We start from the raw sequence: 26,047 nt of genomic DNA, 5'->3' as shown, positions 1-26,047 counted from the left end.
GACAGTGTTGTGCCGTGTTGTGTTGTATGATGCAGCGTTTCCACTATATTCATTCTGCAGTGGTGAACTGCTGTGAGCACGATAACACCCTACGTCTGGGTTCCTCAATTAGTTTTCCCCAAGGGCCAAATCATGTCATGCATGCCAAGCCAAGGGCCAAAACGTCTGGGGGCGGGGGGGGTTCCATTGTGCCAGCAAAAGTTGTTTTATGTGCAGATGTTGTTGTTGCTGCTATTATGATTATTAATAATAGCAATAATATGTTATTGTTATTATTGTTGTTAGCAGTAGTAATTAAGGTCTGGGATTCTCAAAGCCTGTGTTGAGGGAGGAAAAAAAAACACCCTTGAAACAAAATAAGTCCAAAACCAACCATTTAATTATGGACAAAAATGAATGGATGCTCATTCACCAATAAGTGAGAGAAGGGTGAATGGTGAGATGAGGTAATCCTTCTGATGTCGGGCCTGTATTCTGTTGTGGCAAGCGTGAGGCACTGGCCAAGATGTGCATTGGATAATCTGTTTCTTTCCTGGTTCTTGATCGAGTTCATTGAAGAAAAGGATAACTCACATGTACATGGAGGGGAAAATTGTGAGTAGGATCATTGCAATAGCTCTCATGTTTTTGAATCGAATTTGGGGAAGCACATTGATACAAAAGTCACCCAAACATCCTTGTGTTGTGCTTTGAGCAAATCACATGTTTCCATCTCCAAGACCTCCATCTGAAGAGTTGCCTGTCTATGGAAGGTACCAGCCTTTTGGCCTCTGCAGTCCACTGGCCGTCAGCCAAAATGGAGAATGGAGAACGGCTGTCTCAGGAAGAGAAGGATGTCACTTGAGAATTTAGGGGAGCTTTCAAATTGTTCCTTTAAGTTTTCTGCCAGGCTTGTCATGAAATCCTTCCCGCATTTCATTCTTCTCACAATGCTCCCGCAGACGTGGAAATTGCAACTTTCTCCCATGAATGTCTCTCCAAAAGGTACAGCTTTGACTGGAAAGCTTCAACTGCCTCATACTATATGTGTGCAACAGAGTGGTTCTTGCCTTGTAATTGTAGATTAAAGTGATTTAGATGAGACATGATGTCAGACAAAAAATAACATATGCCATCACCTTATTGTCACTTAAAAACCTCTGATATTCTTGGGCTTTTTGGCTCCGCAGTCCAGATAAAAATGACAAGCGTGTTGCGCAGGTCGCACACCCTGCCCAACACACAGCCTTTGCTCAGCCAGTGAACATCATTATGCAGCAAAAGATCGTTGTGTTCCGCAGACATTTCCTCCAACAATGCTCTGAAAAGGAGATGTTGCAGACTAGAAATGTACCAGTCTCGTCAGAGTATCCATCACCTCTTTCATTTCCCCACACAGTTTAGTGCACAACTCTGATTTGTGAATAATGCAATAAAATGCTAAGAGCACTGGATTAACAGCAGCAAGCCTGCTTACCATGCCCTTGTTTTGTCCCAACATTGACGGAACCCCATCAGTGACAACGGACACAATTTTGGTCACATCTAAGCCTTTCTTCTCAAGGAACTGTTAGTTCATTAAAGATGATTTCCCCAGTTGTGCGCCCAGACAGAGGAAGTAAACAAAGTAGCTCTTCCTGAAAGGTCTTGCCATCAAAAAATCTTGCAAACATGGATAGCTGTTCCATATCAGTTTGGTCACAGGACGAGTCTTGGCTAGTGGTATGGCTTCTGCTTTCTTTAAATCGGTGAGTAGATTGGAAAAACACTCCTCTGCTAAAAGTTCTACTCTTCTTGTTGCCATGTTAGCCTACAGTGGCACCTGTTTTAATAGCTCCATAACCGTTTTTTTTTCTCATCATAACTTAAAACTTCGCCAACCATATAAATTGCACACATTTTAATCAACTCAGCATCAGTTAATGGCTTCTTAGCTTTAGCAAGGGTCCATGAAACATGCAATGACGCAGCTCTTGCACTCTCTAGCCGATGTTGATTTACAGATAGTAAAAAGGGGGGTGCTTGCATGATATCATATTTGCTATTTTTTGTTTATGGTGATCTGATTTTGTAGGGTAGTTGGCGTTAAAACTGGCAGCATGCATAGTGTTGAAGTGCCACTTGAGATTATCTGCTTTGCAGACGGCTATGGTCTGCATGCATATTAAGCATGTTGGTTTGGCATTGGCATGGTCCCGTAAAATAAAACAAAACTGATCAGTCCAGTCAGATTTGAACTGACGGTTTTCTTGGTTGACTTACCACTTTTCCACACAGGCCATGTTCTTGGTTTAGGACAGTTATTGATTATCTGCGACTTAGCTGGTGAGTGAGTGTCTATTCAATGACTGTAGAGAGCGCGGAGTATGTCTTATGTTCACGCTCTATGGCATAGGTCAAGGGTACGGCGTAGGGTGAGGTCAGAATAAAGTAGAGCAGCACGCACTTTATTTCACATGTTATGACAGTTGTGTTAGTGCCAATGGGTCAATGCAGGCCAGACGTTTGGCCCGCGGACCACTTATTGGGGTTCAGGGCCCTACGTTATTGTGGAATTGTCTTGAATCTAGTCATTAGATGCACTAGTCTAGTGCATCAACTCCCAGAATCCTCCCTCTCCTCATTCTTCAAAGGACATCTACGTGAAATGTACTGTTATCCGCTTGTTTCTTCAGATGCCTATTGGTGCTGCCATGACAGATGTCTACTTCCGCATGCCAGTTTTCTGTTTCTGGGTGCCTTGCAACTGTATGACTGACTACCACAAACATCGCTAGCCCAAAGCAACATTATATTGGTTAGCTGACTCATAAATGTTAAATCGTTTTTAAAATGAGCTCAGGTTCAACTTGTGCCTTTGTTGGTTGTCACAACAATTCAAGTAAATTGAAGATTTTGTCAGAAACCTCTTGTGTAGAACATCAGTAACTTCGACAAAAATGTCCTTGCCCTGGGCCCTAGATCCTGCATTCCATGCCAATCAAGTAGGAACAGAAACTAATGTGGCTTGCGGCTCTGAGACTAAAATATCCTCTGAAGAGCATGTATGTTTGCTCATTCCACTTCGTCGATAAAAAGCCCACAGAACTACACCCCGATCCAGAGCTCTAGCTGGGCTATGACCAACTTCCTCCAAAGAAGAGGCAAAAGCTAGTCTGTGTGACTCTGACTCAAACGGCTAATTCCAGCAGCAGCAGTGTTAACATTAATGAAGACGTTGAAGATGGACATGGTAAGTTAATCTGTAATTGCAAATCATATGTTGGCATCGCTTTTCCAGCAGATAGCATATATGATCATTAGTGTTAGCTATTGGGCAACAGTATCATTAATATCTATATTAATATACCTCGTATTTGTTATTGTTGTTACTGTTGCATTAATTAGTATGAGCAGGTTGAATATTATATCTCAAATTACAAATCTGTTGCTATACTATATTACATATAATATTGTATACTGTCATTGTAAAAACTTTTAACGCAGTCTGAGACTGAATGTAATCGTGGATGTAGGTAGTCTAATGCAAGTCTCCAATTTAAAACCAACTATACAAAGGGCACAAACTTCAGCATATATTTGCAGTGGTAACAAGTGCCATCTGCCTTGGCATATGCTGACTTTATTTTCTATACCCCTTTAGTTATATGGAAGTGATTCCGATGTAGAGTATCTGTTGTACTTGTCTACAGTGTTAACTCTCCTGTTGTGTAACTTTGGCTATAGTTTTTGCGTTCGTCAGACTGCTCAGTGGACTTCACTTCAATGCCTCTGACCAGACCAGCATCTCAAGTTCTGCACATCCTCCTTTACCCATAGTTGCGCTCAGTCCATACACAGTGGAAGGACCCTACACCACAGGATCATGATTGTTGCCAGACGGCCGGAGGAAATGTTGAGCAGGATAAGATGACTCAATATGATGAGATTGGCTACTTTATGCTTCAAAATGACACAGATGCTTTGCTCTACACTGTTTCAGCCCTGCCCCCCTTTTTTCAACACTGGAAGGATATGCTAGTAATTCATTTACAATGTCTTTGCACGATCAAGTTCTCGTGACACTTATGAAAGTAAAGACCAACCATCTAATAGGTGATCTGAGCAGACAGTTTCATATATCACAGAGCGTGGCTAGCAAGATAATCTCATACTGAATCAGGGCTGCCAAGTCTCACCCTTTGGGAGTGAGAGTCACGCAATTATGCCTCTTCACACGCTCACATGCCACACTTGCTATTTCACACGCTCATAAACGTTTTCCCTTCACTTCTCTATAATATTTCCACAACTTGCTATGCTGCTTGCGGCTTGCCGTAGTTCGGGTCCGTCACTGGCTTTCCGGGGTGAGCCCGCCCTATTCTGCCTCAGATTGGCTGACCCAGATATTCTTACCCTAACCTTAAGCAATCATCAGTCCTCATGCCTAAATCTAACCAACCCAATCAATGAAAGGCAACCACGAGTATCAACCAATCAGAGGCAGAGTAGGGTGGGTCAACACCACAAAATAAAATAAAATAAAAGAGCTCCACAAGAAGAAGACCCCACTGAAGAAGAAGAAAGAAAACGGTAGGTAACAGTTTCATTTTGATCATACGAAATAGTAAATACATTAGTTTTATAGAATAAAATGCGTTATAGTCACTCAGTCCAAGCAGGAGTAACGTTACACAGGCTGCTGTGATATCTCACAGTTAAAAAGGAAAATATTCGAACAGTCACTTGTCAGAGATCTGTAGAAGAACAACAGCTTTCCTTTTTGGTGAATGTCCTGTTTTTGGTTTCTATTATACTTGGTTCATGGATAAATCTCTGAATGTGTTATTGAATGAAATTGATCTAATAGTTCTTGACATGAGGTGATGATTTTTTTTTATAAAAACCAGGATGTGATTTATTTTGCCACATAGTCTAAATCTAAAATTCTAAACTTTTAACTTTCCAGAGCAGAAGTTTAGCTCAGTGTCTGTGCCTGTTAGAACATTTGAGATCGGGTATGTCAATGTTTGTTGAAATTACTATTATGTCATTTAGTGGGTTTAACTAGGGTTGCCACCCATCCCCCAAAAAATTCCAGTTTGCAATTAGTATATGGAAAATGTCATATTTCATGTTTTGCTCATTAAATAATTGTGGTTTTATGTTCCCAAAAAGGCATTAAAGGGTTAAAATTACTTAAGAAATACATGTAAATTTAATAGTTATAATCAGTATTGAAGTTGGTCAAAAGATTTAATGCATTGAAAGTGAAAAAAAAATGTGTAATATTTTTATAGCACTTTTAAGGAACTGAACATTTTTTGCACTGAGGGTAAAACGTCATGATTTTCTGGAAGGGTGCCCAAGGGTTAAAGGAACTTGAATTGCTTGCTTGAATTCATAGTTTGAGCCTTGTGCTCTGAACAAACAAAGAAATGCACTTTATTTTATTTTTTTATATTATTGTTCTGGTTCTGTATTCATTGACATTTTATAAATAAATTTATTTTATTTGTCTAAATTCTTCTTGTTACAATTGTTTTCATTTCTACTTGTGCTGGTCAATTATGAACAATATATAAAATAGCAGGAAACTGGTTTTTAAGTTGAACAAATAATTGGGTTGAGAGGAGCTCCCTGAATACAAATGACAGAATAAGACTGAATAATGACATCCGACAGTGTAATTCTAATGTAGGCTTGCACTCTGTGTATTCTATTCTTTCTAGCAATTGACAATATTTCTTATGTGTTCACTATTCCAAGTAAAGAGAGAGCATGAGGAAGAGGCCAACATCACAACAGTCTAATCCTAATGTTAATTTAAGTTCAGATATTCCTCTAAATCCAACCTTAAAAAAGGTGGATTTAGAGTCTCACTCATAACTTTTGTTGAAACTTGGCAGCCCTGTACTGACTTGATAAACAGGAGGAAGTCCTGTGACCTCTAATTCCATGGCTTCCAAGAGAAACTATTCGGGTAACCATGCCTGCAGCATTTAAGAAGAGCTTCCCTGATACAACATGTGTTGTAGACTTCAGTGAGAGCCTTTTACAAAAATCCAAAAACCTCGATTCAAGAGGGGACTCATACAGCTATTATTATTCACATAACACAGGGAAATACCTGATAGCTGTTGCCCCATGTGAACTAATCATGTTTGTTTCTGCAGCTTATGGAGGGCGATACAGTGACATTCATAACCATGGACTCGGGAATATTGAGCTAATTAATGCCTGGAGGTGACGTTCTGGCAGATAGAGGCTTTACCTTAAAAGATTTGCTGTTTGAGATAAAGGTTAAATTGGTAATGCCTACTTTTACAACAGCTAACCGAGGAACAGGTGACATGCACTAGACGAATTGCACATGTAAGAATTCATGTTGAAAGAGCAATCAGACATTTAAAAGTTAGCGAAGTATGATCACAGGTTGTTCCGATTACCATTCATCCATTACCCGAACCGCTTAATCCTGCTCTCAGGGTCGCGGGGATGCTGGAGCCTATCCCAGCAGTCATTGGGCGGCAGGTGGGGAGACACCGATTACCATGACTGGCTCCTAAAACAGACAAGATTAAGAATATGTGCTGCTCTTGGCAATTTAAGGGAGGATCTCATTTGTGATTCAAACTAATTTAGCATGTGATTGATCAGCATGAGTTGACTATAATTACAGGGCTATCAAGAACATTATACAGTACCATCAAATGAAATGGTGCAGTAATGATAAAATCTATTATGGTTGAAAAAATGATGGGTAGAAAACATGTAAGGAGTTGTGGATTTTATGTGAACATTTGTTGCATGTTCTGTTGTACAGAATGTGAATACTTACACATTTCATTTAGATCATGGAAACTATATACATTTAGTGCCATCAATTAAAACAATGAATGCTTGTCACCTTTAATGTTTACATTGGATTTGTTTAAATGCTTAACATCTTGTTTTGTTGGAACATTACCTTGGCAGGTGGAGAAAAATATGTAATCACTTGCAACATTTAATGTCATCAGCTTTTTAAATATGACATTCTGGTATGTGAATGTTTTGTACTTTTTATTGGCAGTAAAATATATTGTAGGAATCATGTTACATATCTTTTTATTCTTAGACTAGAAAGATAACTGCCAGCATGTTTTTGCATAACAGTGAAGGAAAGTTGTTTTTTACAGCCCAAAGTTATCAGAGATGTATTTCTGATTCTCTTAATGTATGGCACACATTCATGGTCATGCCACGTGTGCAGATGTGCACTAAACCTTGCCAGTTATCTCAATATATCTTTCATTTAGCTTAAACTGTCCTGCAGTATATTCATCTGCAAGCCAAAGTAGTATACATGAGAAGTAAAAACTTCTCAAGCACTTTACTAGCTCCCTCAAAAACGCTTCGTTGTACTGCACTGTGAAAGATCAGAAATGTAGCAGACTTTAGACCTGTGCAGAACATTGCAAGCTGTACTTGCATGTAATATCCCCTGCTGACAGTTTTCTGCAGCTGTAGCCCTCCATCTACTTGTTTTATATCACTGCATTTGAGTATGCTGGTCAGTGAGTGAGGGCTGGGTTGGCACAGGACATGTTATTTCTGGAAGCACGCATGAGGCAATGACCCCATCAGGACTTGCAGAGAGCCATGGTTCGTGAACACTTACAACAGTGCCCTTGTGAGTAATGTCCATGCCCTCTTTTTTCAGTTGATGACAAGCTCTATTGTCATATTCTTTACTATAGTTAGTCACATAGTTGCGACGAAAGGAGGGGTATATTTGCTCACATAGGATTTGTCACTTCTTGTGGCTGCATGTTTGGGAACCTTTTTTTGCAGCGCTTGCTGTAAGTCTGATTTTCCTACAATTGTGCCACAAGTCAGATGCACTTTGCATTCTCGTTTCTAATTCTAGTTGAGCTGCTTGTGCATCAGAATGTCTTGCATGAGTCACAGCTGAGATCATAACTGTGTCTGATGTGGCTGAAAAATCTTGTCAACAACTGCACTGTTTCTCCTGCTAGGTTGTTTTGCTGATGGTGAGGCTTTGTAACACATCTGGTAAGGTGCTCTTGAGGATAAAAAGTGGTTGACGTGACAGATGAGGTAGTGTATTTGGGAGTAATTGAGTCACTACAGCCCTACCGTTTACGTTGTAATGCTGTTCCGCCTTGTGGTGCACAAAGTTAATCTGATTCAGACGTTTAGGTTCAAGGTTCTTTGACGTCCCTGCATTCTAACTGAGCTGCTCATCTGTACATGCGAGCCCTGTCTTTCCACTGACCACTGCATTCTGCACATACAATAATGACACGAATAGTATCTTCATCATTTCTCCACTTAGTGTTGACATTACCGTCAAGCATGAACATAATCCTCTTCAACCCTAAACAAATTTAATTAGTGTCTTTGGAAATATATTTAATTCTTCCAGTGTTTAAATAATAGAAAGGCAATATTTAGGTTTATGAATACCTTCCAGAGAATAGCTACTGCATGGCTATATGATTTCTTTAACTTGGCAATGCACGAGCAACCGACTGTCTCCACGACTCCACTTTCCTTCAGCATGACCCACGCTGTATGTTAAGCTTGAATGAAGCTCTGGCTGGGCTCTACTGCTTCCCTCAGAAATGTAAAGTTGCTGTGTTTCTTGAACAGTGCCTTACCTATTTTGTTATGATGCAGGTAATTATATGCTTCTGTGCTTTTGTAATTCCTCAATTCTTCGTGGTCAACACCACCAGAAAACAATGTCAATTTAGCGAACATCGGGCCATTACTTGTCATCTACCCACTCCGTGGGAAGTTATGGGTGAGGCATTGTTACAGAACTGTTCTCACGAGTTTTTAAAACATCCATACTGTGTATCCGCTAGGGTTGGGAATCTCCATCCCCAGGCCGATGCGATACATATCTTGATACACAGCCAACGATCCGATACATTAACGATACACATGAAGCAGCTACTGATTCGGGTACGATACGATTCATCACGATTCAACACAATCCAATAACAATGCAAATCGGTGCAAAATCAACTTCATTTTATTGTTCCATTTAGAACATAGTAGCAGCCTACAAAGCAGTAGACTTCTCACCATCAACAATTAGGCTAACTAACAGATGAACACTCAGGCGCACTTAAAGTAAGCTAACTCAGCAGTGAGGAGGCAGTGGTGTGTTTGGCGATGGCTTCAGTTATTTTCTGGGCGCGTGCAGAGTTTGCGGCCAGCGGAGTTTGGAAAAAAGTAGTGATACTTGGCTGTTGACCCATGTTGCTATCACTGGAGCTAGCATGAGGTGAATCAGAGGGCAAGCTAGCTATCGGGGAGTGCTCAGCCAAGCCATGTCGCTGCTCCAGGTGAGAAGTCAGGTTGGTTGTTGGTTGTACTGCCTGTGTATTTTATAGCAAGACGGCATCTTTTGCAAACTGCTTGGCTCTTGTCGAGGTTTCCATCTCTTTTAAAGAATCCGAAGTGACGCCAAACATGGTACTTGTAGGTATGGCTAGGTAAAAAGTGTATCTGTTCGTCTGCCTTCTCTGCCATGTTGCTCGTATGAAGTAAGCCGGCCGTTGTGGCGTTAATATTGAGTGACTAATGACGCCTAGTGGTGAGTAGGTGAATCCGCCTCCAATTGTTTTTTCTCCGCAGCAAATAGTCCGCTCGTTTGAGAAACGGCTGAGAGAATTATGTAAGCAAATTGAATGAAAATAATCATTTTAAAAATATATATAAGAAATCGGATTTTACCGATGCAAAGCTTTTACAAGGCGATGCATCGCGGTTTCAGCCCAATTTCTATCCGATGCACACCACTCCAACCGATGCACTACATCATAGATCCTTGCATTGATACACCGATGCAAATCGGCTAATCGTCACAAGCCTAGTATCCACCTCTGATTTTTGTCCATTTGTGCTAAAAGCTGGCTTTACAGCGACCATGACAGCTACACAAGCATAAACACACCGTTCAACCAGAAGAGCAAAACTGGCTTCTGCTATGAATCATGGGGTACATTCTCAAAGTCAGAAAAAAGGTGAATATGAGTAGCATAGGTCTTTTAAGGAATAAGGCCGTGCGTAATGTGTGTGCATAGCAACTTTGTGGTTGAGCGAGTGTGAGAGTGCGAGCAGCACAAAAGTGACAGTGAATGCGAGTGGAGCAGAGGAAAAAGTTAGCAGTAAATTCTCAATCTGGCAGTAAATGTACAGTATACATTAGTCTACTACAGCTATTTTGGCTGCTGCCATTAGTGGTCGTCACAGCGGATCATCTGTTTCCATCTCTTCCTGCATCTTCCTCTGTCACACCAGCCACCTGCATGTCCTCCCTCACCACATCCGTAAACCTCCTCTTTTGCCTGCCAGCTCCATATTCAGCATCCTTCTCCCAGTCTGCCAGCTCCATATTCAGCATCCTTCTCCCAATATACCCAGCATCTCTCCTCCGCAGATGTCCAAACCATCTCTATCTTGCCTCTTAATTTGTCTCGAAACCATCCAAGCAGGGCTGTCCCTCTAATACGTTGTTCATCCATCGCAGCAACGAGGACCATCTAGTCATCCTGTAGGGGCCGAATTCTGTGGGTGCGAAGATGGCTGGTTAGTCCAATCTGCACCCTGAATGTTCTTTGGCAGTGTGGGCATGGGATAGTAGGAGTAGCTGGAGGGTTGCCGGCACGGTCTTTCCTGGCCTGCCTGCGGCTCTCTGCTGCAATCCTGGCAGCCTCATGTGTTTGCACCATTTCGGACAGCTGCACGCCACTCTCCTCTGTTCAGAGCTTTCTGTTCCCATGTATCATAGTTGATGGTGAAGGCCTTTAACGAAACCTTCAAGGTGTCTTTGAAATGCTTGTATTGACCACCATGGGAGCATTTGCCTTGCTTGAGTTCACCATATAACAGTTTCTTTGGGAGCCGGTGGTCTGGCATGCGAACTACGTGGCCCACCCAACGAAGCTGTGATTGCATGAGGATGGTGTGTATACTCGGCAGTCTTGAGCAAGTGAGGACCTCTGTGTCAGGGATCTTGTCGTCCCACTTTATGCCAAGAAATTTTCTGAGGCATATGGTGTGAAAGTCGTTTAGTGTTTTTGCATGGCGTTTGTAAACTGTCCATGTTTTGCAGCCGTAAAGCAGTGTAGTGAGAACTATGGCCTGATACACTTTAATTTTTGTCTCATGGGTGATGCCTCTCCTGTTCCACACATTCTTGTGGAGTCTGCCAAAAGCAGTACTTGCTTTAGCAAGCCGTGCGGTCATCTCTTCATCAGTGGTGACATATCTGGAGAGAGAACTGCCCAGGTAAGTGAATTTGTCAGCCGCATTTAATTGATGCCCATTTATGGTGATGTTGGGTACATTGTATGGCTTGCCTGGAGCTGGCTGATGACATAACCCTCTGATATACTCACTCGTAATCCCATCTTTCTTCGTCACTCCCAACGGAAATCTTAGCATCTTCAACTCTGCCTCTTGTCTTTTCGTCAGTGCCACCGTCCCCAAACCATGCAACATAGCTGGTCTCACTGCCATCTTGTAAGCATTCCCTTTAACTTTTGCTGATACTCTTCTGTCGTAAATCACTTCTGACACTCTTCTCCACTTACTCCACCCTGCCTTCACTCGCTTCTCCACCTCTCCTCCACACTTTGAACAGTTGACCCCAAGTATTTAAACTCATCCACCTTCATCATCTCTACTCCTTGCATCCCCACCATTCTGCTGTCCTCCCTCGCATTCACGCATATGTATTCCCTCTTGCTCGACTTTCATCCCTCTTCTCTCTCATGCATACCTCCACCTCTCCAGGCTCTCCTCAACCTGCTCCCTACTCTCAATACAGATCACAGTCATCCGCGAACATCATAGTACATGCCTGCCTGATCTCGTCCATCAACCCGTCTATCACCATTGCAAACAAGAAAGGGCTCAGAGCTGATCCTTGATGTAATCCCATCTTCACCTTGAACCCGTGCGTCATTCCTACTGCACACCTCACCACTGTCACGCTGCCCTCATACGTATCGTGCACCACTATTACTTACATCTCTCCCACTCGCGACTTCCTCATACAATACCACTCCTCTCTTGGCCCCCTGTCATATGCTTTCCCTAAATCCACAGACACAATGTAACTCCTTCCACCCTTCTTTATACTTCTCCCATCAACATTCTCAAAGCAAATATTGCATCTGTAGTACTCTTTCATGGCATGAAACCATACTGCTGCTCGTTAATCATCACCTCTCTTAACCTAGCTTCCACTACTGTTTCCAATATCTTCATGTTGTGGCTGATCAACTTTATACCGCTGTAGTTACTACAGCTCTGCACATCGCCCTTATTCTAGAAAAGTAGTCCCAGTACACTTCTTCTCCAGCCCTCAGGCATCCTCTCACTTTCCATGATTGCGTAAAACAATCTAATTAAAAACTCCACTGCCATCTCTCCTAAACATCTCCATGTCATCTGGACCAACCACATTTCCACTTTTCATCCTCTTCATCGCTGCCTTTATTTCCTCCTCGCTAATCCACTATTCTTCCTGATTCACTATCCCCACATCATCCAACCCTCCCTCTCACTCATTTTCTTTATTCATTAGCCCCTCAAAGTACTCCTTCCACTTTCTCAACACACTCCCATCTCTGTCCTATCACCCTAACCTGCTGCCCATCCTTCCCAGCACAGTCTCTCTTTCTAGCCAATCGGTACAAGTCCTTTTCTCTTTCCTTAGTGTCCAACCTCTCATACAGCTCACCATACACCTTTTCCTTTGCCTTCGCCACCTCTCCCTTCACTTAACGCCGCATCTCCTTGTACTCCTGTCTACTTTCTTCATCTCTCTGACCATCCCAACCTCTTCCTCTGTATTATTTCCCGTACTTTCTCATTCCACCACCAAGTCTCCTTGTCTTCCTTCCTCTGTTCAGATGACACACCAAGTACCTTCCTAGCTGTCTCCGTCACTCTTTCTGCAGTGGTTGCAAAGCCATCCGGCAACTCCTCACTACCATCCAGTTCCTGTCCTAACTCCTCCCTGAACTCTACGCAAGTCTTTGTTCTTCAACTTCCACCATTTGATCCTTGGCTCTGCCTTCACTCGCTTCCTCTTCTTGATCTCCAGTGTCATCCTACAGACTACCATCCAATGCTGCCTTGCTACGTTCTCCCCCGTCACCACCTTGCAGTCTCCAATCCCTTTCAGATCGTGCCACCTACTTAAGATATAGCCCACTTGTGTGCACCTTCTTCCAAGTCACCCTGTGTTCCACCCTCTTCTTGAAATATGTATTCACCACAGCCATTTCCATCCTTTTCACAAAATTCACCATCTGTCCTACCACATTCCTCTCCTCGACACCATACCTGCCCAGCACCTCCTCATCACCTCTGTTCCCTTCACCAACATGCCCATTGAGGTCCCGTTCCAATCACCACTCTCTCCTCCTTGGGTACACTCTCCACCACTTCATCCAACTCATTCCAGAATTCTTCTTTCTCTTCCATCTCACACCATACTTGCGGGGCATATGCACTGATAACATTCATCATCACAGTATAGGCTACAGTGCGTCAGTTAATTAATACCATGGTTTTCCCTACTATTACACGGCTTAGGCACAGCACCGCAGCTGTTTTAGCCACCACCTAAGCCGAATGAATGTTAAATCAATGTGGAGAGCATCAAAACTAACTAAATGACTCTTCCCGGATGACTTCTTTAGTAAGGTTTATCTTTAAGCTTTTTGGGTGTTGTTTATTTATTATTTGCTCTAGCTTTTCCAACTTTTTGTACACAGATATGGTAATAACGATGGTCCAAAATGATGTGAAATTGCATTTTTTTTTTAATTCCATTCCATCCATTATCCAAATCACTTATCCTGCTCAGGGTCATGGGGATGCTGGAGCCTATCCCAGCAGTCATTGGGTGGCAGGTGGGGAGACACCCTGGACAGGCTGCAAGTCCGTCACAGGGCTGACACATTCACACCTAGGGACAATTTAGTACAGCCGATTCACCTGATGATTACAATGAGGGGGCAGCACGGTGGCACAGTGGTTAGCGCAGTCGGCTCACAGCAAGAAGGTCCTGGGTTCGAGCCCCGGGGTAGTCCAACCTTGGCGGGTCATCCCAGGTTGTCCTCTGTGTGGATTTCCTCCGCATGCTCCAGTTTCCTCCCACAGTCCAAAGACATGTAGGTCAGGTGAATCGGTTGAAGTCTGTATTTATTTGTGAATGAGGGCAGCTTTTTATGTTATCAAGTGATTGCTGAAGTCCTGCTGAAGCCCATGTTAATTTACAACAAGGATGCTGCTACAGGCACACTTTTGGTTCTTTGCCATGCTAGGAAACGTGACCTTTCAGTTGACACATCTCTTCTATTTGTTACTGTAATAAAATTTTCTTGGGGGAAGACCCCTGCCAAATACATGCACCTAAGTCTGCCACAAATATAGGGAAAACACTGAAATTTTAAGTTATTCCAACACGCGCAAATACGGGCTGGCGTAGCATGCTCGTGGACATTGGCGTCTCTCGTGTCCGAGGATCCATTCCAAGAGATTAAGGTGTGTGCTTAAAAACTTGGAGCCATTTGCTAAAGCCTTGATTAAAGTGGTGATCAGGTCGCGACGCTGGTCCACACTGTTTGGCAACACGAGTGAAGACGATGGGATCCACCACAGTTTGCACCCAAGTGATGGTCGGATTGGGAGTCCGGACTGCCCACTTGTTAGGCACTTATGAGCCAGGGATGTGTGGGATTTTTATAACCGCCAGTCTGCGGTCCCGTTAGGCTTTAGCCAACTGAGTGCTGCCCAAGTTACGCCAACTCCACAAGTGAAGTCCAGTCAATACCGCAAGGAGGGACCTATCTGGGGTTTGTCAAGCATGCAGGAATCAGTTGCCTGTACCTTTCAGCCTACATCACATGACGCTTCAGCAACCTGTGGACATACAGCGTACACAACAGCACAACTACTGAAAAAAATTCTAGGGGGAAACATTGTGTTGTCTTGTGTTGTACATGCCTAAAATATTTGCATCGTCTACCTTGAAAAATATATTGGTTTTGATGAAATGTGATTCATCCCATTTCCTCTTTTTTGTTCTCTTCTCTTCCTTTTTCTCTTCTCTTCCTTAGACTGACGTCATGCACCAGAGTGTTTACGAGCTAGTCCATACAGAAGATCAGCAAGAGCTCAGGAGAAATTTGCACTGGGCTTTGAACCCACATCCTGCCACTCTAGCCCCAGTGACCCAGGAATCTCCGCAAGGTGATATCCCTCTTCTTCTTCATCCATCTTAGAAAGACTCTTTTGGGGCCAACTCTTGATATATGAACCTCTTCTGATCATAATTTATGTAATCTATGAAATACGGTATAAGATCTGGTCCCAGTATAGAAAGATTTTGATGTTAGGAGATATTATATTGTTTGCTTTCAGGTGTTTATACGGTAGTGCTAATTATAACAATAATAATAATTGATTACATTTATATAGCACTTTATCTAGACACCCAAAGCGCTTCACAGAGAAGGGGGAAACTCACCTCAATCACCACCAATGTGTAGCACCACCTGGGTGATGCACGGCAGCCATTTTGCACCAGAACGCTCACCCATCAGCTTGAGAGGGTAGAGGCTAGTTCCCATCGATGCAGAGAACAGTCAACTGAGCATGCGCAAGTACACGTTGCCTCCGTTGTTTGGGTAGGTTAAGGTTAGTGTTAGGGTTACAGTTAGCTAATCAGACGCAGAGTAGGGGTGGGTCTTCCTAGAATCCTAGCGCCTGGATGCTACGTGGGGCAGGTGGTAGAGGCATTTCGCGCATGCTCAGTTGGCCATTCTCTACTCCATTTCCGTTCTCTGCATCGATGGGAACTAGCCTCTACCGCTTGAGAGGGAGGAATCAGTGAGGAAATTACAGGGGGGATGATTAGGTGGCCAGATGGAGAGAGCCAGGACACCAGGGAAACCCCCTACTCTTTGCATTAAGTGCCATGGGATCTTTCATGACCACAGTGAGTCAGGACCTCGGTTTAGCATCTCATCCGAGAACAGCATCTCCTCCAGCACAGTGTCCCCATTACTGCACTGGGGCATTGGGATTTATTTATTTTTTTAATTAGGACCAGAGGGAAGAATGCCCCCTACTGGCCTACCAACACCACTTCTAGCAGCAACTCAGTTTTCCCGGGAGGTCTCCCATCCAAGTACTAGCCAAGCCCATACCTGCTTAGCGTTTGTCATTTGGCAGAACCAGAGCACATGTTGGTATGGCTGCTGGCAAAGTAACTAAAAGCCAAAATAATCAACCTCATTCATACATGAACTGTGCTTTGTCTCTTTCTTTTTGGCCAGCTCTAAGACTGGTTTTAACATTTCTAAGATGGTATGGCTTCTCCTTATGTGACACACTCTGTGACATAACGTCTTAGCTGGTGTTAGCCGGGGACGTGCATGTATCTCCTGTATTCCTCTGGAGCAAACAGTGTTTTAGCCAGAGGGGTTGTCTATAAGTGATTAAAAAAGAAAAAAAATTAAACTACTATAGACTTAGTTCTGACCAAGGTGCTTGCCTGTGTGTGCAGTACTTCACTTGTAGCCCATAAGCTCTAGTTTAATCAGGGGGCCTGTATGTAGTGTACGCCAAACAGGGTTGGGTTTTAATTAAATACTAGTAACAGAGTTACATATTTACAATACAATACAGAGATGAAGTATCTATATTCAGCCCATTCACCAGTATTCAGATTACGGTTACTGTATACATTTTGAGGAGAATAAGAATACTTTTAGAATACCTCCCGCCTAATCAGTGTTGGCATTACGGGTTGGACTGTGTTCAGGTTTTGTTGGCAGGCAAGTGCTATCGCACGTGAAAACCAAATGAAGGACGATGTCTTGTAAAGGCTAGGCTTAGGCTGCACTCTGCAACTCAGCAATAATAAAACATGGAGAACATCTGATTTGCTGCAAAAGATTTACTCTATGCATCATAGTTTGTGTGTGTTGTTCCAGCGTGTAAATTTGTACTTTTCTGTCAAGGCCCTGCTCCCAATTAAAAGTAATCATAAAATCATTAGATTTTTTTTTTTTTACTTTTTCAAATCGGCTCATGCACATTTCTTCCTGCGTGCACCACATGTTGGTTGAGCACAGCAGTAATTCAACACATATTGAAATAATGGCATGGATCCCGGTAACGCCACAGAAGAAGCAATGATGTGACTTGAATATTTGTAATAGAGCACAATTGTTTCACATGTACCTTTTAAAGATGTGTTCTAAATGTTACTCTTTTTTTAATATTGTAACTGAATGCATTACTGAGAACAGTATATTCAGTATTCAGGTACTATATACTTTCTGAATGTATTCAGCCATACCTTGTCCACCCACTAACATATTCAAGATGCCTAGCTGCATGTGCTGTTGTGGTGATACACATTTGAGGGTAGATTCACCAGGGGCTGCTGCTCCTTTAAGGCAGACATTTCAGAGTGCTGACGTAGGCACTGCTTGGGGTTTCCGGGGAGCCATGTTTGCAGCAGCCTAGCGGTTAGCTGGTTGCCACGAGGGATTGTGCAGTGTCGGTGTTGTTTTGTGTGGCGAGTAAACGGAATTGACTTGACTCGATCTCTCCGTCTCCTCATTCCTGCACTCCCACACTGTAATGCATCTTAGCTATAAGAATTCTGTCTCAGCATATGCAGCCAGCAACAGTTAAGGCATTAAGCTGCATGATAATAGGTCAAGACTGGTCACATGACCCATAATCTTCACTGTGGCTTATAAGGTGAAGTGGTCCCAATTCTGTACTTGGATTTCCTGGTACTTAGGCCTATCTGCTTTGGCTTTGGCCTTTGTGTTTGTGCCAAAAAGCAAAGCACACACCACTGACCTGGCTCCGTACTTAACCACTAGAGGTGCTGTCTAGTGTTTCCCCTCACCCTGGAACCAAATCTGTCACATGGTGTGTTAAGAAGGCACTTGAACAAGGCCTAATTACATAAGTGTATTTTCTGCAGCGGAGAACTAGTGAGGGAAGGAGAGATGTTGCAAAAATCCAGGTTAAGAATGACTAGGGGCCAGTGGCAAACCGTTAAAAACACATCGTTTCATAATTACATTAACATGAACTAAAGTCCTAAAATTAGGCTGTAATGCTTCTCAAATCATATGAGTGTTTTGTGAGAGCAATAAGAAGCCCTGACACTTGACCATGATTTTAATTCCTTTAGAGTTGGAACCTGACAGCAGCACCTCCTTAGTTACCTACAATCCAGAGCAGCTCCCCCCAGAGAACTCCTCCTTCCTGGAGAGGAGTTTTGTGTGTCGCTTCCGCTGCCTTCTGGACAACTCCTCTGGCTTCCTGGTGGGTTTAATATAAACTGTCGACAAACCCCATTTTTGGTCATGATTGTTCAGTTTGTATTGAGTGATTTATTGGCACACAATGTTGAGAAAATGTGTGACAGCATTAGGAGAGCAGCTGATCTTTAGATGATTGTAACTGAATAATAACTTATTATAAGTTGCTTTTTCATTAATATGTGAGTTTTTTTATGGTTTCTTTTCATTATTTTCCAGGCCTTGAACCTCCAGGGCAGGCTGAAGTTTCTGCATGGACAGAACCAGCGGCAAGAAAATGGAGGGAAAGTCCCCCCACAGTTAGCCCTTTTTGCTATTGCCACTCCTCTCCAGCCACCTTCCATCTTGGAGATCAGGACTAAGAACATGATCTTCAGAACCAAACACAAGCTGGACTTCACTCCCATGGCCTGTGATGCAAAGTAAGGTTACTTGTTATAGCATATTTGAGATTTTACTTAGTCATCTGTGCAAGGCAAAAAATATCGACCTTAGCAAATCATTCAGCATATTACTGTCTTAAAATTATTTAAAAAAAAAGGTTTATACGGTTTCACTGCATGTTTCAAAATGCAACTCATCACATGTCAATGATTTTAAGTGAGAAAACAAGATTTTGCTACTCCATGGTAGGCTAAAATATATGTTAAAATGGATATATGATAATATAATATGACCAAAATATTTAAAAAGCCGCCTTCAAATATGTGTTGTATTGAACTTTTGTGTTTTTAGTCTCTTTAGCTCTGGAAGTTGTTCACCATGTATTGTCATATAGTTGTATGTATTTGCTTCCCTGTCAGTGATGACTTTGACATTATTTTGGTTGCCCTTCCCACAGAGGGAAGATAGTCTTGGGGTACACAGAGGCCGAGCTCCGAGTGAAAGGATCTGGATATCAGTTCATCCATGCAGCAGATATGTTGTACTGTGCAGAGAATCACGTCAGAAGTAAGTTATGTTCCAACAGAAATAGACTGGCCAGGCTAGAGGGAAGCGAGGGAATAGTTATTTCATTTAAAGACACTTTTTGTGTCACAAAATAAAATAATGGCACGTGTAATAATTCTCTTTTTTTGGATTGATAGTTACAAGTTTGTGTCTCCCCAGGATGATAGTAGTTGACATATTTATGGCTGCAGTACAAGAATTTTATAGACATCCCTGAACCCTCCACTTTTCACTGTTATCTAACGCAGTCCTCAGAAAAGCATTTTGCCACAGCAGAATTTTAGTGAATGTCAAAAAAAAAAGTTGCTGCTTGGTCTGACCTGGTCAAAGATGGTGGTCAGAGAGTTCAGACAGCTTTCCCAAGTAATCCTGGTGGATTACGGACCAGATTGAGCAAAGCCGCAGAGCAGCTAGAGGATAGGATAGTCCCCATAAATCCACTGATTGAGTGAAGCATCACAGATGATCCATAAACTAACACAGACTCACAGTTTTGGTGTATTTAGTGCAAAGAGCTACAGGGGACAATGTCAGGCAAAAATTACGATCACCTGTTGGTTTAAATTCTTTTTCACGTCCCCGCTGGTGTCAAATGATTAAAGTAGGTTTGCATTTCTTCGAAATACAGTGGAAACCGCATAGAGTGATCATGTCCCTCCAGATCGCTATGATCACTAAGTGGTCGATCTCTTAAGTTGAACTGCTTTTTGGGTAGGTTTTTGGTATGATCATCTAATTAATATGTACACAGTTATCAAAAAAAGTCTAATTGATGTGTACACTTGTCAAATATAATATGAAACAGACAACTTTTCTATTTTACTGCAATTTTAATTAATTAGATTAATTAACTAAAAGATTGTAGCCTACTGTCGACTATTGTACTGTGACAAAACAGTTGCTTCAAACAGGAATTTAAAATGGAGCATAGGTTACAGCACCATCGCTTAGCATTGCCTAAAATACATTTAAATAACAAGCAGGCAGGCAGGCAGGTGCCTAAAAATGAAAGTAAGCCTATGCCACTTTAGGCTATCTCGTGATTTTTGCATTTTCAGTTTAGAGGTGGCGCCATTCAGTTTCATGGGAGGAAGTGAAAATATAATTAAAACCTTTTTATATTTGATTTCCTAAATTACCTTGGTTTTATTTTATTTTCAATTTGTCCCACATACGAAAGACCTGAAATTATGTGGATTGTTTGATCACAATAACCAGATTATTTAAACAGCATTAGTATAGATATGATTAGTATAGGAAAGTCTGGCGACTTTTAATCATTTGAAGTGATTGACTACTATACAGCCTTTTACGTTCTGTGTGTGTTTGTAGTGATGAAGACAGGGGAGAGTGGTCTGACTGTGTTCAGGCTCCTCACCAAGGACAATCGCTGGAAGTGGGTCCAGGCCAATGCCAGGCTGGTCTATAAGAATGGCAAACCAGACTACATTATTGCCACCCAGAGACCCTTAGTGTACGTGTCCTCCTATCATATTACCTTGTAAACCAAGATTTTCTGTTCGGTATTTAGCCTCTGTACTTATTAAAGATGCCATCTGTCTGTCTTTCTAGGGAGGAGGAGGGAGGTGAGCACTTGCGGAAGCGATCCTTGCACCTCCCCTTCACTTATGCCACAGGGGAAGCCCTGCTTTACCAGTCCAACCATCCAATCGCAGGCTTCATCGAGGGAACCCATGAGAAGAATGGCAGCAAGTCTAAGAAAAGCCGGACTGACAGGGTGGCCAGAGACGGTCTCGACCCTGGCTCCCTCCTTGGAGCGCTTATGAGTCAGGATGAGTCTGTATACGTCTGCCAGCCCGCCCTGGAGCCCAAACTGTCCTTCCACAGTAGCTTCTTTGGAGAGCAAATGGGTTTCTCAGAACCTGAACCATCCAACCTTCACAGGAGCTGGGAGGAGCCCAGTAACAGCATGGTGGGGCTGGGACTCCCAGAGCCGACCAGCAGCTTTGACCCCCTTCTGGCCACCCTGGACTCCCTCTCCCTAGCGGGCCAGGGCGTAGCAGAGGCAGATGAGCAGGACTGTTCCAACAGGGAGCTGTTTGGGGCTCTGGAGGGTCTGGGGCTCAGCGCAGAGGACCTGGAGCTGCTACTGCTAGATGAGAGGATGATAAGGGTGGAGATGGACCCTGATCACGTGCCCACCCTGGATGACCTACTGACCAATGACGAGATCCTCTCCTACATCCACGAGTCCTTAGAAGCAAAAAACGATAGCAGCTCAGAGATGGGAGGACAGGTGCCTCCCACTGTTGCCTCTGTGTCTGCCACTGCATCTGCCACTGCAACCACAGCATCTCCGCCGGAAGGTAACGTTACCTCAGCTACCAGTATGCACACTCAGTTCCCCCCCCTTAAGCCTCCGCCGGTGGGTCAGACTCCCATTGTCCAGCTGTCTCAGCAGATGCAGCAGCACCTCAGCACTCGACCCGGGAAGGTGGTGAGGGAATGGGGTCAGCAGAACAACTATTTAACCAATTCGATGGATAGTGAAGGGCTATTGGGGCAAAGTTCGCCTATCTCTAATGGACAATGGTCAGCCCAGGGCCTCCTAGCCAACGCAGGGATACCGGTGGAGCGCTGTCACCCACAACAGACTGTTTATAACGGCAAGGCCCCAGAGCTCAACAGAGAGCTCTGTCAGGGCCAAGCAAACCAACTCTACCTCCAGCAGCAGCCCAGAGCACAGAGCCAGCGCCTGCAGCCGTGCCATGCCAAACCGAAAGGGGCCAACCCCAAAGGATTGTGTAGCATTCCAAACACAGCGCACCTGGCCACTAAAGCCCAGTGGCAGGACTACAGCTTCGCTCACACGGAAGAAGGCCTCAGTGGCACCCCCTGCCTCAGTAATGGCCGAGCAGCCCTTTCGAATGTCTCACTGGACACTTGTGGGGATTACAGTATGCCGGACATCGAGGAGATCGACAGCACTATCAACGGAGGTGGTACGTACGGGGGGAGCTTGCACCACCAGCACAGCACTTCCTACCAGAAGGTGAACCACAAATGCCAGCAGGAGCAGCTCCCACCCCCTCTCGCCCAGGTGCTCTCTAGTCTGTCCCAGTGTCCTCCTCCCAATGCTACGCTGGAGCAGATCCTCGGAGTTTGTCAGCCTTGCAGGCAGCTGGACCCCTACAACGTGGTGACAGCAGAGATCCCTTACAACCCTGACCACAGTAAGGTGAGACAGATCAAAAACCAAGTCCAAATCATTCATGGCTACAACTATTTCATGTGTGTAACCGTACATGTGTGAGTGAATGTAGTCAGATGTCAAAGAGACTACTATTTGACGATGGCTAATTAATATTCATTTAAAATGACTAGGTTTTTACTGACATATTGCCCACTTTTACATTCTTCTTGGTAATTTGAGGTAACTCTGAGAGGCCCTTGACTAGAAAGTTAGAGGCAGGACTTTAAACTGATGTGAATTATAATATCATTATTATTAGGATGAGGATCACAGAAAGTCCGTCAGTGAAGTCACTGGGGTTAAAATGCATCAAAAGCTTTATTTTATGGTTGTTTGTTTTAGTTGAATGTGGCCTTGTCCAGAAATATGTCAATCTTTTTGCACGAGTACCATATTACTTAGCTGTTTTATAACTTATTCCTTGTGTCTCTGTATTCATTGAGGATCACCGGCCTGTATTCAAAATAAGGAAAGACAGTTTGTCCTGCCAGGATTGCTGCGCTCTCTCTTTCTATCTCTTGTTTTTATATCTCTCTTTCGCTGACCTACAAATTTGCTCCCCAGCTATTACATATTAGAGAAAGGCTGAGTCTCAGAGCAGCAGCAGGCTCTTCGAGTGATGCTGCATTCTGGTTCAAATGGAGAACTGTTGCCCTATTATTTCTCTCTATGGCAGACAATACGTATAATGTAAGTGAAAAGGACTGGATGGGAAAAGGATTGTAGTTTGTTTAAGAAGCAATTATGGCGAAAATATCCCAGTTAGGATGTTAATGCCGAAATAGGCATCCAGGAATCCTGGGTCTACTAGCCTTTCTAGGAATAGTTGAAGCTGAATTTTCATTCAACAGGCAGAACATTGTGCAAATTTAAAGCAGACTACTTAGATTTCAGCTTGTGTAGATGGATAAACTACATTATAAATGATGAGGTCGGTCCAAATCCTGAACATTTCCAGTTTGAGTGACTTGGTATTAATTGTCACAATGATTTATCGTCAGTCGTAATATAAAAGGCAATAAACCAAAAGGTCACTCTTCCTTCATCGTTGGTACATGCCTATGACCTCCTCTTGACTTTTGCAGATAGAAAATGGCTGCATCCTCAACAGCGCTTACCCTGGAGGCTGTGCCCTGACCAATGGGAATGGAACAGCACCCCCTAAAGGCCAGATACCAGTGCCCGACCCACTCTCCAGTCTCCCAGACCCACAGGCCACAGGCTTCTACCTCTGACTAGAGAGAACCTCAACAAGCGTTGTCCTGGAGCAAAGGGTGGCCAAACGCCATACGGTCGGAGGTTCCCCATGACTGAACCAGCCTTTTACTAACTAGATAAGAGGAAAACAAAAAGCGACATGATGTAGGCCTATCTTTTTTTTTCTTTTTTTTTTTACTTAGGATTTGTATGTATGCGTGTGTGTGTGTGGAGGGGGGTATTGTATTGTAAGTCGTATTATCATTTGAGTCCTTTGTTTACAGAAATGCAGTCAGAGCACTCGGTTGAGTTTGTTCCATTTGAATCAATACAGAGAAGTAAAGATGTTTGATTTTCAGAGTATCTGTCCTTCACCGAGCCCCCAGTCCCACCCACCCCACAGTTTAAGTATAACAGGGTTACCAGGAGCTTTCGCCCAAGTATCTGTGCTGGGCTTATGGCATTGTGTGACAAATTTGTGACTTGAAATCAGCATCGCTAACAGTTTTAGTCGTCCAACAGGAATGTAATCTGTCAACAATGAGATGAAGTCGTATATGTTTAAAGAAAAACTAGAGAATAGTATTAAGACTACAAACATCCTGCACTTTATTTCAGGCACCCTCTTAATGGAATTACTATAGTCAGGGATTATGGGGTTATGAAAACGTATAATGGACTGATTTTTTTTTCTTTCACATTTGAACAGCGGTGGATATGAGATGGGAGAACAGTAACACTTGCATTTTTAATGTTATTCTGAGGTACATTTCAGGGGGCGAGTTGATGTTCTCACAGGCACATAACATGTCTGTATAATTGTATGGTATTTGTTTTCCTCCACTTGAATTATCCTTTTATTGTATTGTTGATGATCTTGTACTTCTGGTATTTTTTGCCACCACTAAGGTTTCACTGTGATCAGTTAGCGTGAGGCGCTTGAATTTAATTTTCAGTATTTATTCATGTCATACAGCAGTGAAGTTATGATTATTTTATTTTTTTATTTAACATTTTTTCTGGGGGTGGGGGGTGAATGATATAATTAGATGTGTGAGACATTTGTTTGCTTGGACTAAATGGAAATCGAGTTATTTAGGAATCCTTCAGCAAAGCGGTAATGGCGCTTTCTTTCCCGCGGGAATCATTGTGATCCTGAAGGGTGAATCTCCTTCCAACTAATGCATCCAAACCTTGGAGATTTTTTTTTTTTGGGTGGGGGTAGTTAACTATTCCGATGCTATTTGACCCAGTGTTGGGTAAACAGGGTTACGATATCAAGTCAGGAACAGCAGGTCTACATGTAATCATAGAACAGTTTCTGAAGTGGCAACCACTGCAAACCAAATGTGAGTTTATAAAAGAGAAGCTCTTCTAGAAGGATCCACAGTTCTGAATGTTTAATGTACATAGTGAACCACGGGGGAGACAGTGCAGGCTAGAATCATTTCAAGTTGAACATGCTGAAAAGAGATTTCCATGTAGTTATTACAATGTTATTACTATTGGTAATTAATGTTATTGTTAATGTGTTTTACGTTGAAGTGTGATACACGGGTGGTTACATGTCATCAGAAATTACTCATTTTCCTCCTCCCCGTTCTTTTTTCTACAGCAGAAATGTTTCATATATTTAATATGATCGATGTGATCTATTGACAATGTGATAAAAGATGTGTATATAGAGGACAAACAAATGTCGTTTTGAGAAATGCAGGTATGTACATAGTTTTACGTTAGTTCACTTGTTTTAAACGTTATTTTTAAAACACACTGCTGCTTATCGAACTCATGTGTTGACTCGGTTTTCATTATACATTGTAAAAAGAACAAAAACGCTCCCGTCACAACAGACTCTCACAATGGTCTGAAAATGGTGCCATACTACTGCGACTTGTTAATAGGTTATAAAGTTTGATTTTGTCTTTTTGCCTAGCCACATTTATTTTAACATGCTAACAAGACAACATGTAGGTGTAACGATGACATTTTGACCCATGTCCTTTGACTGCTTGTTTGAATTGTATTATTTTAATCCTTTGAAATAAAGGACTCCTGCAATCACATGGAGAAGAAAAGTCTCTCAAGCCTATGAACTTTGACAGGTAATAATAATGTTTTTTCTTTCTGACCTCGCAATTATAGTGCATTTGGCCGGACCATACAGCTGGGTTTTCCACACATTTTAATGACTACTTACTGAAGTAGGAAAACTCCTCTGACCCCGACATTTCAGCGCGTGTTCCCATCAGGCCGATCACAAAGCACACGGAAACTGTTTCGCTCCTCAAGAGGTCAGAGGTCAAGTCGAGCCGGCCAGTGACAGCTGTGTGTG

The 26,047-nt window shown here is 42.8% G+C and overlaps 1 protein-coding gene and 1 long non-coding RNA gene across 2 annotated transcripts in view; one reads left to right on the top strand and one right to left on the bottom strand.

Moving 5' to 3' along the window:
* LOC130120461 (aryl hydrocarbon receptor-like) overlaps window positions 1-23,877 on the top strand; it is a 63,967-nt gene extending 40,090 nt beyond the window's left edge. Inside the window, exons 5-11 of the mRNA XM_056289009.1 lie at window positions 15,117-15,249; window positions 18,221-18,354; window positions 18,570-18,772; window positions 19,192-19,301; window positions 20,634-20,775; window positions 20,874-22,500; window positions 23,601-23,877. Coding sequence (XP_056144984.1) covers window positions 15,117-15,249; window positions 18,221-18,354; window positions 18,570-18,772; window positions 19,192-19,301; window positions 20,634-20,775; window positions 20,874-22,500; window positions 23,601-23,750 — 2,499 coding nt within the window. The 3' untranslated portion in view covers window positions 23,751-23,877. The remainder of the gene's footprint in view (window positions 1-15,116; window positions 15,250-18,220; window positions 18,355-18,569; window positions 18,773-19,191; window positions 19,302-20,633; window positions 20,776-20,873; window positions 22,501-23,600) is intronic.
* Window positions 1,172-26,047, bottom strand: LOC130120462 (uncharacterized). The gene is made up of 3 exons (XR_008810972.1): window positions 25,913-26,047; window positions 6,408-6,523; window positions 1,172-1,300 (listed from the first exon to the last, which is right to left on the bottom strand). It is a non-coding gene; the product is annotated as an uncharacterized LOC130120462 (long non-coding RNA).

Source organism: Lampris incognitus, chromosome 11 (assembly GCF_029633865.1).
Source record: "Lampris incognitus isolate fLamInc1 chromosome 11, fLamInc1.hap2, whole genome shotgun sequence".
NCBI classification, from domain to species: domain Eukaryota; kingdom Metazoa; phylum Chordata; class Actinopteri; order Lampriformes; family Lampridae; genus Lampris; species Lampris incognitus.
The sequence above is the reverse complement of the archived record's forward strand: the minus strand, read 5'-3'. Positions and strand labels throughout refer to the sequence as shown.